This window comes from Manis pentadactyla, chromosome 17 (assembly GCF_030020395.1).
Source record: "Manis pentadactyla isolate mManPen7 chromosome 17, mManPen7.hap1, whole genome shotgun sequence".
In the NCBI taxonomy this organism is placed as follows: Eukaryota; Metazoa; Chordata; class Mammalia; order Pholidota; family Manidae; genus Manis; species Manis pentadactyla.
The window spans coordinates 11,199,336-11,213,835 of record NC_080035.1 but is presented as its reverse complement, the minus strand read 5'-3'; the positions used below and the strand labels follow the sequence as shown (position 1 = coordinate 11,213,835).

At 37.0% G+C, this 14,500-nt stretch overlaps 1 protein-coding gene across 1 annotated transcript in view; it reads left to right on the top strand.

The window, feature by feature from the left end:
• GTF2F2 (general transcription factor IIF subunit 2) overlaps positions 1-14,500 on the top strand; it is a 191,701-nt gene that overhangs the window by 34,255 nt on the left and 142,946 nt on the right. Inside the window, exons 3-4 of the mRNA XM_036889714.2 lie at positions 6,994-7,012; positions 8,206-8,350. Coding sequence (XP_036745609.1) covers positions 6,994-7,012; positions 8,206-8,350 — 164 coding nt within the window. The remainder of the gene's footprint in view (positions 1-6,993; positions 7,013-8,205; positions 8,351-14,500) is intronic.

Sequence of the window (14,500 nt, the reverse complement as noted above, 5' to 3'; positions counted from 1 at the left end):
ACCGAAAAGCCCAGGTGCAGCTCACACGCACCGGCGGCAGGGGAGCCAGAGGAGTCTGGGTGAGGTCCGTGGGGGAGAGCCCTGCGCGCACCTGCAGCGGTGCCAGAGGGAGCAGGCACGCTCCCAGCAGCCGACTGGAATCCCAGCCCAACGCACAGCCACCCGGGCCAGACCCAAAAGTTGCTGCTGGCACACAGCTGCCCGGCAGGGGCGCCGCTTTCATGGAGGAGCGCACCTGGCATGCCTGCCACTCCCCGCAGGGCTCGGCACTGCTCTGACGGAGACCCCACCCACAGCAGCTTAGGGGACTAATCCGGTGGCTGCTTCAGAAGTGTGGGTAACCGACACAGGCAGCGGAGAAGGGCAAGGCATCCAGCAAGCAGGAAAGGACTTTCTTCTCCCAGCTGACACACCCGATACCTGCCTATAGCCACTGCTATCACCATGAAAAGGCAAAAAAATTTAGTCCAGTCCAAGATAGTTCAGACAACCCCTGACAGAGGATCTGCAGAGACAGACCTAACCAGTCTCCCTGAAAAAGAATTCAAAATAAAAATCATAAGCATGCTGACAGAGCTGCAAAGAAATATGAAAGAGCTAAGGGATGACGTCTGGAGGGAGATTACAGACATCCGGAGGGAGATTACAGAAGTGAAACAATCTCTGGAAGGATTTATAAGCAGAATGGATAAGATGCAAGAGGCCGTTGATGGAATAGAAACCAGAGAACAGGAATGCATAGAAGCTGACACAGAGAGAGATAAAAGGATCTCCAGGAATAAAACAATATTAAGAGAACTGTGTGACCAATCCAAAAGGAACAATATCCACATTATAGGGGTCCCAGAAGAAGAAGAGAGAGAAAAAGGGATAGAAAGTGTCCTTAAAGAAATAATTGCTGAGAACTTCCCCAAACTGGGGGAGGAAATAGTTGCTCAGACTACGGAAGCACACAGAACTCCCGAGAGATGGAACCCAAGGAGGACAACACCAAGACACATAATAATTAAAATGGCAAAGATCAAGGACAAGGACAGGGTATTAAAGACAGCCAGAGAGAGAAAAAAGGTCCCCTACAAAGGAAAACCCATCAGGCTATCATCAGACTTCTCAACAGAAACCCTACAGGCCAGAAGAGAATGGCATCATATATTTAATGCAATGAAACAGAAGGGCCTTGAACCAAGGATACTGTATCCAGCACGACTATCATTCAAATATGACGGTGGGATTAAACAATTCCCAGACAAACAAAAGCTGAGGGAATTTGCTTTCCACAAACCACCTCTACAGAACATCTTACAGGGACTGCTCTAGATGGGAGCACTCCTAGAAAGAGCACAGCACAAAACACCCAACATTTGAAGAATCGAGGAGGAGGAACAAGAAGGGAGAGAAGAAAAGAATCTCCAGACAGTGTATATAACAGCTCAATAAGCGAGCTAAGTTAGGCAGTAAGATACTAAAGAGGCTAACCTTGAACCTTTGGTAACCACGAATCTAAAGCTGCCAATGGCAAAAAGTACATCTCTTTTAATAGTCACCCTAAATGTAAATGGACTGAATGCACCAATCAAAAGACACAGAATAATAGAATGGATAAAAAAGCAAGACCCATCTATATGCTGCTTACAAGAGACTCACGTCAAACCCAAAGACATGCACAGATTAAAAGTCAAGGGATGGAGAAAGATATTTCACACAAACAACAGAGAGAAAAAAGCAGGTGTTGCAGTACTAGTATCAGACAAAATAGACTTCAAAATAAAGAAAGTTACAAGAGATAAAGAAGGACACTACATAATGATAAAGGGCTCAGTCCAACAAGAGGATATAACCATTATAAACATATATGCACCCAATACAGCAGCACCAATATATGTGAAACAAATACTAACAGAATTAAAGGAGGAAATAGAATGCAATGCATTCATTTTGGGAGACTTCAACCCACCACTCACTCCAAAGGACAGATCCACCAGACAGAAAATAAGTAAGGACACAGAGGCACTGAACAACACACTAGAACACATGGACCTAATAGACATCTACAGAACTCTACATCCAAAAGCAGCAGGATACGCATTCTTCTCAAGTGCACATGGAACATTTTCCAGAATAGACCACATACTAGGCCACAAAAAGAGCCTCAGTAAATTCCAAAAGATTGAAATCCTACCAGCCAACTTTTTGGACCACAAAGGTATAAAACTAGAAATAAATTGTACAAAGAAAGCAAAAAGGCTAACAAACACATGGAGGCTTAACAACATGCTCCTAAATAATCAATGGATCAACGACCAAATTAAAATGGAGATCCAGCAATATATGGAAACAAATGACAACAACAACACAAAGCCCCAAGTTCTGTGGGACACAGCAAAACCAGTCTTAAGAGGAAAGTATATAGCAATCCAGGCATATTTAAAGAAGGAAGAACAATCCCAAATGAATAGTCTAATGTCACAATTATTGAAACTGGAGAAAGAAGAATAAATGAGGCCTAAGGTCAGCAGAAATAAGAAATAAATAAAATTGAGAAGAATAAAACAATAGAAAAAATCAATGAAACCAAGAGCTGGTTCTTCGAGAAAATAAACAAAATAGATAAGCCTCTAGCCAGACTTATTAAGAGAAAAAGAGAGTCAACACACATCAACAGAATCAGAAGCGAGAAAGGAAAAATCACGATGGACCCCACAGAAATACAAATAATTATTAGAGAATACTGTGAAAACCTATATGGTAACAAGCTGGAAAACCTAGGAGAAATAGATAACTTTCTAGAAAAATACAATCTTCCAAGACTGACCCAGAAAGAAACAGAAAATCTAAACAGACCAATTACCAGCAACGAAATTGAAGCAGTAATCAAAAAACTACCCAAGAACAAAACCCCCGGGCCAGATGGATTTACCTCGGAATTTTATCAGACATACAGAGAAGACATAACACCCATTCTCCTTAAAGTTTTCCAAAAAATAGAAGAGGAGGGAATACTCCCAAACTCATTCTATGAAGCCAACATCACCCTAATACCAAAACCAGGCAAAGACCCCACCAAAAAAGAAAACTACAGACCAATATCCCTGGTGAATGTAGATGCAAAAATACTCAACAAAATATTAGCAAACCGAATTCAAAAATACATCAAAAGGATCATACACCATGACCAAGTGGGATTCATCCCAGGGATGCAAGGATGGTACAACATTCAAAAATCCATCAACATCATCCACCACATCAACAAAAAGAAAGATAAAAACCACATGATCATCTCCATAGATGCTGAAAAAGCATTTGACAAAATTCCACATCCATTCATGATAAAAAGTCTCAACAAAATGGCGATAGAGGGCAAGTACCTCAACATAATAAAGGTCATATATGATAAACCCACAGCTAACATCATACTGAACGGCAAGAGGCTGAAAGCTTTTCCTCTGAGATCGGGAACAAGACAGGGATGCCCACGCTCCCCACTGTTATTCAACATAGTATTGGAGGTCCTAGCCACGGCAATCAGACAAAACAAAGAAATAAAAGGAATCCAGATTGGTAAAGAAGAAGTCAAACTGTCACTATTTGTAGATGACATGATATTGTACATAAAAGAAGACTCCACTGCAAAACTGTTAGAACTAATATCGGAATTCAGCAAAGTTGCAGGATAGAAAATTAACACACAGAAATCTGTAGCTTTCCTATACACTAACAATGAACTAATAGAGAAATCAGGAAAACCATTCCATTCACAATAGCATCAAAAAGAATAAAATAACCTAGGAATAAACCTAACAAGGAAGTGAAAGACCTATACCCTGAAAACTACAAGACACTCTTAAGAGAAATTAAAGGGGACACTAACAAATGAAAACTCATCCCATGCTCCTGGCTAGGAAGAATTACTATCGTCAAAATGGCCATCCTGCCCAAAGCAATATACAGATTTGATACAATCCCTATCAAATTACCAACAGCATTCTTCAATGAACTGGAACAAATAGTTCAAAAATTCAAATGGAAATACCAAAGACCCCGAATAGTCAAAGCAATCCTGAGAAGGAAGAATTAAGTGGGGGGGATCTCGCTCCCCAACTTCAAGCTCTACTACGAAGCCACAGTAATCAAGACCATTTGGTACTGGCACAAGAACAAAGCCACAGACCAGTGGAACAGAATAGAGACTCCAGACATTAACCCAAACATATCTGGCCAATTAATATACGATAAAGGAGCCATGGACATACAATGGGGAAATGACAGTCTTTTCAACAGATGGTGCTGGCAAAATTGGAGATGTACATGTAAGAGAATGAAACTGGATCACTGTCTAACCCCATACACAAAAGTAAATTAGAAATGGATCAAAGACCTGAATGTAAGTCATGAAACCATAAAACTCTTAGAAAAAAACATAGGCAAGAATCTTATGGACATAAACATGAGTGACTTCTTCATGAATATATCTCCCCGGGCAAGGGAAACAAAAGCAAAAATGAATAAGTGGGACTATATCAAGCTAAAAACCTTCTGTACAGCAAAGGACACCATCAGTAGAACAAAAAGTTATCCTACAGTATGGGAGAATATATTCATAAATGACAGATCCGATAAAGGATTGACATTCAAAATATATAAAGAGTTCACGTACCTCAACAGACAAAAAGCAAATAATCCAATTAAAAAATGGGCAGAGGAGCTGAATAGACAGTTCTCTAAAGAAGAAATTCATATGGCCAACAGGCACATGAAAAGATGCTCCACTTCGCTAATTATCAGAGAAATGCAAATTAAAACCACAATGAGATATCACCTCACACCAGTAAGGATCACCATCATCGAAAAGACAAACACCACCAAATGTTGGCAAGGTTGTGGAGAAAGGGGAACCCTCCTACATTGCTGATGGGAATGTAAATTAGTTCAACCATTGTGGAAAGCAGTATGGAGGTTCCTCAGAATGCTCAAAATAGAAATAACATTTGACCCAGGAATTCCACTTCTAGGAATTTACCCTAAGAATGCAGCACTCCAGTTTGAAAAAGACAGATGCACCCCTATGTTTATCGCTGCACTATTTACAATAGCCAAGATATGAAAGCAACCTAAATGTCCATCAGTAGATGAATGGATAAAGAAGATGTGGTACATATAGACAATAGAATATTACTCAGCCATAAGAAAAAAACAGATCCTACCATTCGCAACAACGTGGATGGAGGTAGAGGGTATTATGCTCAGTGAAATAAGCCAGGTGGAGAAAGACAAGTACCAAATGATTTCACTCATATGTGGAGTATAAGAACAAAGGAAAACTGAAGGAACAAAACAGCAGCAGAAGCACAGAACCCAAGAATGGACTAACAGTTACCAAAGGGAAAGGGACTGGGGAGGATGGGTGGGAAGGGAGGGATAAGGGCGGGGAAAAAGAAAGGGGATATTAAGATTAGCATGTATAGTGTGGGGGGCACGGGCAGGGCTGTGCAACACAGAGAAGACAAGTAGTGATTTTACAGAATCTTACAATGCAGATGGACAGTGACTGTGAAGGGGTATGTGGGTGGACTTGGTGAAGGGGGGAGCCTAGTAAACATAATGTTCTTCATGTAATTGTAGATTAATGATACCATAATAAAAAAAATAAAAAATGAAAAATAAAGGAAAAAAAAGAAAAGATTGAATGAGTGAGCCACTGAATGAAAGCAGGCTGGAATTTAGCTTGGTGTTATGGAGAATACTAGTTTTCCAACTGGTCTTCATATCCAATCTATATATTTTTCTGGGGCAAATTTCTCAAAGCGTATCTTTGTACTTGTTATTCTTTTGTTCAAGCAATACTTGTGGCTCTCCATTGCCTAAAGAAAGAAGCCCATCCTCTGTACTCTGATATTTAAGATCTTCCATGGTCTAGTCCCAGTTCTTTGTCCTTTATAGTGCATCTTCCACTATTCCTTATGTTGTACTCTCCCTTCTACACAAATCTGATCACATGTTCATTATCAGACTCTTCTGTGGATCAGCTCAGCTATTTACTTCTGATGCAGTGTTCCCATCTTAGCCTATTGAAATCCCTGTCACCTCTAAGACTTTGCTCAGGCTGCCTCTTTTATTGACTCATTCCTTAACTCTTAAAATGGAAGAAGTGGTGTCCTCCTATCTGATCCTGGCATATTGTGGCTCTCTTAATTAAACCATAAATATTTATATTGTTTTATAGTTGTGGACATAGCTTTTCTATCTCCTGTCTGGGGATAGGGACCTTACACTCAGTATTTTTCATATAGTAAGTATTTAATACATGTTTTGTTTTGTTTAATTAGGCTATTATATAAGATGTACATTGATTCTATGGGTCAAAAAAGTTGAAAAATATGTAATTCAGATATATAGAAAATGGTCTAGAAGAATATTTACCATACCTAGATGTTAACAGTGGAATTATGTCTATTTTAAGACTTCCTTTGGCTTGTCTGTATGTTTATATATGGTACTGTATTTTTATAGTGTTGAAAAATTGCCTACAATTTAAAAATATTGTTAATTTAATAATTTTTTATCTTTAAAGTTTTCTTAGTTAAATGAAACTTCTTGCACTAGATAAAATAAATAGTAAAATTTGCCCAAGTACTGTATGTCTGGTATTAAGTATGCATTCACATGCTGCTGAAAGCTAAAAATGCTCAGAGATTAAGGTAAGTAAGAATTGTAATAGGATCATTATTTGGATAAAATATCAGGACAAGTTGTAATAGTGCTAAATGACAAAAACTCATGAAATCTCAAATTCTCATATGGGATTAATGTGACTTTTGTTTTTCATATAGGATTACACATAGGAAAGTTGAGGAGAACCGAGGGTAAATATTAGTTGAGTTCTGTAACAGTGATATTTTATGTAATATGAAGTAGTGTTGTTTCTTTTAGTTATTAGCATACATTTTTGAAAAAAACATGACATCTAAATAATTAAAATTTTTCCTTTCCTCTTAGGAATCAAGGAAGGACTGAGGTAAGATTACTTCCATGAAAATTTTATTTTAAACATGAACTATTTTATTGTGTATTAGTAATATTTAAGAGAGGGTGATATTTGCATTCAGGAAAACTCTACACCAAAACTAAGTGGCTCTGGTCAGGAATGCATGACAGTATAAACACTTCTTGTGTGTGAATGAATGGACTGCTTTCTAGTTGGTCATTCTTTGCATTTTTCTACTTTGACCTAAAATATCCATTCTCTGAGTATTATGAAACTTAGTTTTGCTTCATTAGTACTTTAACATTATTTCGGTGTGGCAAAAGCATTTATTTGATTTGGATTTTTGAAGGCTTTAGATTTTGACCATAAAGTCCAGGACATAATTTACAGTATCTATCATACAGGTAAGAGATATTTAGTAAATACCTTATAATCTTTCCCAACATGGTTGGGAGATCAGTATTTTATGTTTATAAACCCCCTTGATGTAAAATTTGGTATTCTTTTGGGGAGATCTGGTACCTAGTAAAAATCATTTTGAATGAACACTTACTAGGTCTTTTTATTCTGAACTTCAATATTGAGTTATCTTTGTAAATAGTTGTATTTGTTAAACTATTCAAAAATAAAACTGTACCGTGTACTCATACAGTAGTCTTTAAGACCTAAAAAAGAAACATATCCTCTGCTTGTGGGAGTGTTTAAGCTTTCTTAGTAAATAGCTTGTTTTTCTCCCCCTTCAAGCACAATCACTTTCTTAATACTCTTAAAATATTCACTTTTTCAGCAAATACTGTTTTCTTAATGTGCCAGACACTTTGCTAGGATGTGTGTGTATAAAATTATATTTAATATATATTTAAGGATATACATTTATGAGGACATAAATGTAATAAGACATGACTCCTTGACTTCAAAGACCTTAGGAAAAATTTTTACTCCTATTTTGGAAATAGAATTTCTTCAGCCATAGACCAGAGAAAACATTTGAAAGCTGATTATAATGGTAGATTAGTCCCATTATTCAAGACAAATGGGAATAGATTTTCTTCTTATGATTAAGTACTAAAGGTTTTTAATGCAATTTTAGAAAAACATTTAATAAAATGACTAGAAGAGATTCACATTTTTAAAACAGTATTTGATTTATAATCAGAATTTCTGAACAGATACTTTGAAAGCAAAAGTCTATTGTAATAATCTCTGGTTAATGTGTCTGTTAGGTGTCATTTACTTTGAATGAGGATCTTGCAAATATTCATGATATTGGCGGAAAACCAGCTTCAGTCAGTGCTCCTAGAGAACATCCATTTGTCTTACAAAGTGTTGGAGGACAGACATTAACAATTTTTACTGAGAGCTCATCAGGTAAGTGGGAATAGAATAAATTATTTAATGTGATTACTATACATGTTGTATAGATGTACTGTCTCAACATAGACTCGAAGGTGATTACCAAAGCTGTTCCGCCTGTCATTCCATCTACCTCTGTTACTCATATCATGCTGCTACTTTGCTCTAAGTACTTTCCTATGATTAATAAAATTTTGGCTGTTACTCAGAGAGTTTAAATTCCATTTGGGGCCTAAAGAAACAGAACAAAGCAGATGGAAGAGTGGTGCATCAAGCCTGTCTTCTAGCATGTTGAAGAAACTGTATTCTGAGTTTTGCCAAGATAAGGCCATACTTGCCTGTTTTGGTAAACTGATATTCAGCAACTATAAGTTGCTTCATATTAGGGAATATTTTAGTCTGAATTTTTGCTCTTGGATGCTTTCTATAGTAAGACCTTTTTAATGCATGGAGATTAGCTTCTTTTAACTGGTATCAACTTCCAAGAAGCTCTGTGTATAGTTTGTAAATTTTGTGTGTTAAATTTCATTGTTTCTTGATCTTCAACCTTCAGTGAATTTGGAATTTTACTTTTAAGGCAGAAAACCAACTCATTTTAATGGAGCTAATTTCTCATATCTAAATCAAAAAGTTTATTGGTTGTGTAAAGAAAAAGATTCATGGTTTTGTTGTGTCTTCATTTTACAAAGAAAATTAAGAAATTATAGTATGTTAATATATGATAGTATGTTAATATAATTATAGTAGGTTATAGTATGTCATTGTTTTTAAAAAAAGGAATACATTCAGATACATTTTTCATAGTGTTTTGGATTACCAGTAGCTGCATAGACTTATCTAAAAAAATTAGTCTTCTTTTTTCCCTTGGGTGTAGAATCTAACAAAATGGCAACATTTCTGTCATGCAGTTTAAGATAAAAGATTTGTTTTATTGCATCATTCTGATGCAGTAATAATGTGTATTGATAGTAGTATTAAGGGAAGTAGAAAATATTAAAACATGCATTTTCTCCTGGAATAGATTGAGCCATTCAATAAATATTTGGGTGTATGCTGCTTTGTACGTGACACAGCATAGGCACATCAAAGGAGTCTGAAACTTGCCTTGCAATTACTGGGATTTAATAAGACTGAGCCTGTGAGGTTTTCTCTACTTGTATGGTCATCCTCGGAGTGGAAGGGGGAGGCATGGCACCAAGGTGGCAAAAAAGGAGGCAGAGCCTTGAAAAAATTAGGTAGTGAAACTTAAACTTCCTTTGTAGAAAAAGGTACCCTGTTTCAGATTTTGTACATGTTACTAAGTTGCTAATTTTTCCAAAGCATGACTTATTGCTGGTCCTTACGCAAAAGAGAGTGGTCCAGAAAGCTGTTTTGTTATCCTCAAAATTCGTCTTCCGTTTTTAATCTTGTAAATCCTTTAGTGTTGTGTTCATTTTGAACATTTTGTGTTCACATTTCTGGTTGCAGTGTACTCCAATGTGAATATGGTATTACAAGGATTATTTTGGCAGGGATAAAGAAAAGGATCAAGATTGTCATCCTTCTGGAGTTTGGACAATATGTTCTTGCTTTGTGGAACTTTTGTTTGTAATAATACAAATGTACTCTAAGTTGCACACTGTAAGGTGCACACTATAAGGAAATATTTTGCTTCCTAATTGCAATCATTTCTGTTTCATGTCATTTTTCCTTCATGCTGTTTGCACCTTTATGTGCTTTAATTTACTTATTTGTGAAAAGGGAATAATAATTATTGACATTTATATATAATATGAATATGTTTAAAACACTTAGACAACACTCAGTACATAATAAATGTGCAATAGCTATTAGCTGTTATTACTATTGTTAATAGAGATCTTATTTTTAAATACTTTGGGTTTCAAATTTAAAGCATGTGCATGCATTTTAGCTCTGTCTTGGTGTATATCACTTGGTAGAATTCAGTCAATAGAGATATTTATAATTCAGTATTTTTTTATTACCTTGATGACCAAGAAAAAAGCTCCTAAGTTGTTATTAACAGTTTATTCCATTTCTGAGGAGCCTTGTGTCATTTGCTACTTCTACTCATTAAGGTAACAGTTAATTAATACAGCTTGGATCCTTGGCTCTCTAGGAAATCATAAATAGACAGTAGGGGCTCTGTGACTGCATGACATACTTAAAATGGTAGGTATATGGATCCGCATACTTTTCTGTGGGACAGGACCATAGCTTTACTGGAGTCTCAGAGAAGTGTGTGACCCAGAAAAGCTTCAGGGTCATTGCTCTAGTGTTTTCGTGGTTGGTCATGAACCTGCCAAAGTATTAAGTATCTGAACCATTTTACAGTGAGTAAGCCATTTATTTAACACTGAAATATGCAGCAGGCAGACATTATCTTGAATATTTTTACATTTTCCCTGAAATGTAGAACTGTACCTCCTTATAAAAAATTGCTTTTTCTAGGCTCTTCCTTTCTTTTTAATAATACAGGTCTATAAAATATAGAATGTTGTAATAAAAATTAAAACCTCACTTCAATTCTGTGTGTTGATTTAATTTTAATAACATTCCTTCTATTACATACTTTTGCTGGTTTTTCAGAGGCTGCCTTTGAGCCAGTTTTTCTAATTGAATTCTATATACTCTAGTACCTTTGGCGGGGTGGGATTAGAAGGGACTGATGATCTATTTTACAGTGCTTTCTCCTTAATTAAAATGGTCTATTTCACAAACATTTTATAAGCACAAATTAATTTGTTTCTAGTTGAGTATTCTTATCTGAGAGAACAAGTTTTATGTTTTAGGGCTCTTCTTCCACCTCTGCATTTCTCTATGAAATTCTAAAGAATCTATTCCTCTATTAAATATTTCCATGGGGCTCTCTATGAGCGAGTACCCTTAACTCTCTACCCTTATTGAGGTAGAAATGTGTTTTGTATTTACTTTTTACCCTTTGGTCTTCAGTTTAGTGTTTTTATCTATATTTTGGGAATTAGATAAATTCTATTTCTTTGGTCTTTGCACCCCTACCTTGTTCATACTTAGGTTTTCTTCCTTAAAATTGCTAATTCTAGACTAAAATTGTTGTTCATTCATCTGTTCAACAGATATTTTTGATGCTGGGCCTTGTGCTAGGATAAGACTAGCCTTCTGTCCAGTTGGGCAACTGATACGTGAAAAAATAATCACTACAGAAAGTGCTCTGAGGGAACTATGTATAAAGGAGAAAGAAGAGTACGCACTTTGCCTGAAGGAACTGGGGAAGGCTTCAAACCTGGAGATAATATATTTGAGTTGGATCTTGAAGTGTATGAATAAATGTGCATTAAATAGGAAAGAAAGTGAAGATAAAATTCATTTTCCTTGCCTTCAGGTATCCTATTCTTTTTTTTTTTTTTTTCTTTGTGAGGGCATCTCTCATATTCATTGATCAAATGGTTGTTAACAACAATAAAATTCTGTATAGGGGAGTCAATGCTCAATGAACAATCATTAATCCACCCCAAGCCTAATTTTCGTCAGTCTCCAATCTTCTGAGGCATAACAAACAAGTTCTTACATGGAGAACAAATTCTTACATAGTGAATAAATTCTTACATGGTGAAGAGTACAAGGGCAGCCATCACAGAAACCTTCGGTTTTGCTCAAGCATTATGAACTATAAACAGTCAGTTCAAATATGAATACTCATTTGATTTTTATACTTGATTTATATGTGGAGACCACATTTCTCTCTTTATTATTATTTTTAATAAAATGCTGAAGTGGTAGGTAGATACAAGATAAAGGTAGAAAACATAGTTTAGTGTTGTAAGAGAGCAAATGTAGATGATCAGGTGTGTGCCTGTAGACTATGTGTTAATCCAAGCTAGACAAGGGCAATAAAACATCCACGTATGGAGAAGATTTCTCTCAGAACGGGGGGGTGAGGTTCTAAGCCTCACCTCTGTTGATCCCCAATTTCTCACCTGATGACCCCCCTGCGACTGTGCCTGTCTTAGGTTGTTCCTCCCTTGAGGAATCTTACCCGTCTCTGGCTAACCAGTCATCTTCCGGGGCCATACAGGGAAATGTAAAGTTGGTAATTGAGAGAGAAGCCTTATTGTTTGAAATGGTTAGCTTTTTATTTCTTTGCATATTTATGCCCTGTAGCTTCTATGCCCAGCATTTGTCTTGAGGTATCTTTACCACTTGGAAGAATTATGATACTCGGTAAATTTGATATGAGGCACGAATTCTATTTAAGGGTTGTAATTAGGAAGGAAGAAGAAAAGCTAGAGAAGTAGCAGGCGGAAGAAAACATGGGAAGATTGATTATTTCTTTGACATATCTTCTTGTAGAGTAACTTCAGCATGTATAGGTTTTAAGCTACTACTTAAATTGCGCACACACATTAACATAATAGGAGTATAGTTACATAACCAAAGCATACCTGTAATTACCAGCCATCTCCAGTGAAACCAAGAAAACCAGTTAGGCACCTTAGGCATTTGTGAAAACTTATCTATGATATGGTGGATATTGTCCAACTGAACTTGAACAGTCTGAGAGGAATCAGACAAATTAAAACAACCCATTCCTGGGGAATGTTCACATCCCTTATGTTCTTTTAACAGTAAATAGTCTGTAGTTGTAAGATTTTGGAGCGCTACAATTTACACTTCTCCTAATTCTTGGTTGAGTTCCAACAGTATAGACCCAGTCAAATTTGTTGTTTTACTGTATGCACAGGCCAGCTTAGATATCTCCTTCCTCATTCCCATGGCAAGTCCAGGAACGGGTGGGATGAGTGCATCTACAGCTGTAGCAGTGCGTGGATCTTTGTTGGGGTTTCTTGATGATCATCTTCTGGCATGAGTCTTCCAGAGAGTGCTGATGTTGGAAGTTCTCTTTCATATCATATCTTAGTTCATTTTTGGGGTAGCCCAATTAGGCTTTGATCTTCTTTATAAACGCAAACAGACCCTTTGCCTACACTTGTATATGCCCTTTATACCCTTGTGTAGAACTCATTGGAGGTTACCACACAGGAACTGTCCTTTTTTTTTTTTGTTTTGTTTTGTTTTTGCTTTGTTTTTGGTATCACTAATCTACACTTACATGACGAATATTATGTTTACTAGGCTCTCCCCTATACGAGGTCCCCTCTATAAACCCCTTTACAGTCACTGTCCATCAGCATAGCAAAATGTTGTGGAATCACTACTTGCCTTCTCTGTGTTGTACAGCCCTCCCTTTTCTCCTACCTCCCCATGAATACTACTCTAAATGCCCCCCTACTTCTCCCCCCCCTTATCCCTCCCTACCCACCCATCCTCCCCAGTCCCTTTCCCTTTGGTACCTGTTAGTCCATTCTTGAGTTCTGTGATTCTGCTGCTGTTTTGTTCCTTCAGTTTTTCCTTTGTTCTTATATTCCACAGATAAGTGAAATCATTTGGTATTTCTCTTTCTCCGCTTGGCTTGTTTCACTGAGCATAATACCCTCCAGCTCCATCCATGTTGCTGCAAATGGTTGGATTTGCCCTTTTCTTATGGCTGAGTAGTATTCCATTGTGTATATGTACCACATCTTCTTTATCCATTCATCTATCGATGGACATTTAGGTTGCTTCCAATTCTTGGCTATTGTAAATAGTGCTGCGATAAACATAGGGGTGCACTGATCTTTCTCATACTTGATTGCTGCATTCTTAGGGTAAATTCCTAGGAGTGCAATTCCTGGGTCAAATGGTAAGTCTGTTTTGAGCATTTTGATGTACCTCCATACTGCTTTCCACAATGGTTGAACTAACTTACATTCCCACCAGCAGTGTAGGAGGGTTCCCCTTTCTCCACAGCTTCGCCAACATTTGTTGTTGTTTGTCTTTTGGATGGCAGCCATCCTTACTGGTGTGAGGTGATACCTCATTGTAGTTTTAATTTGCATTTCTCTGATAATTAGCGATGTGGAGCATCTTTTCATGTGTCTGTTGGCCATCTGTATTTCTTTTTTGGAGAACTGTCTGTTCAGTTCCTCTGCCCATTTTTTAATTGGGTTATTTGTTTTTTGTTTGTTGAGGCGTGTGAGCTCTTTATATATTCTGGACATCAAGCCTTTATCGGATGTGTCATTTTCAAATATATTCTCCCATACTGTAGGGATCCTTTTTGTTCTATTGATGGTGTCTTTTGCTGTA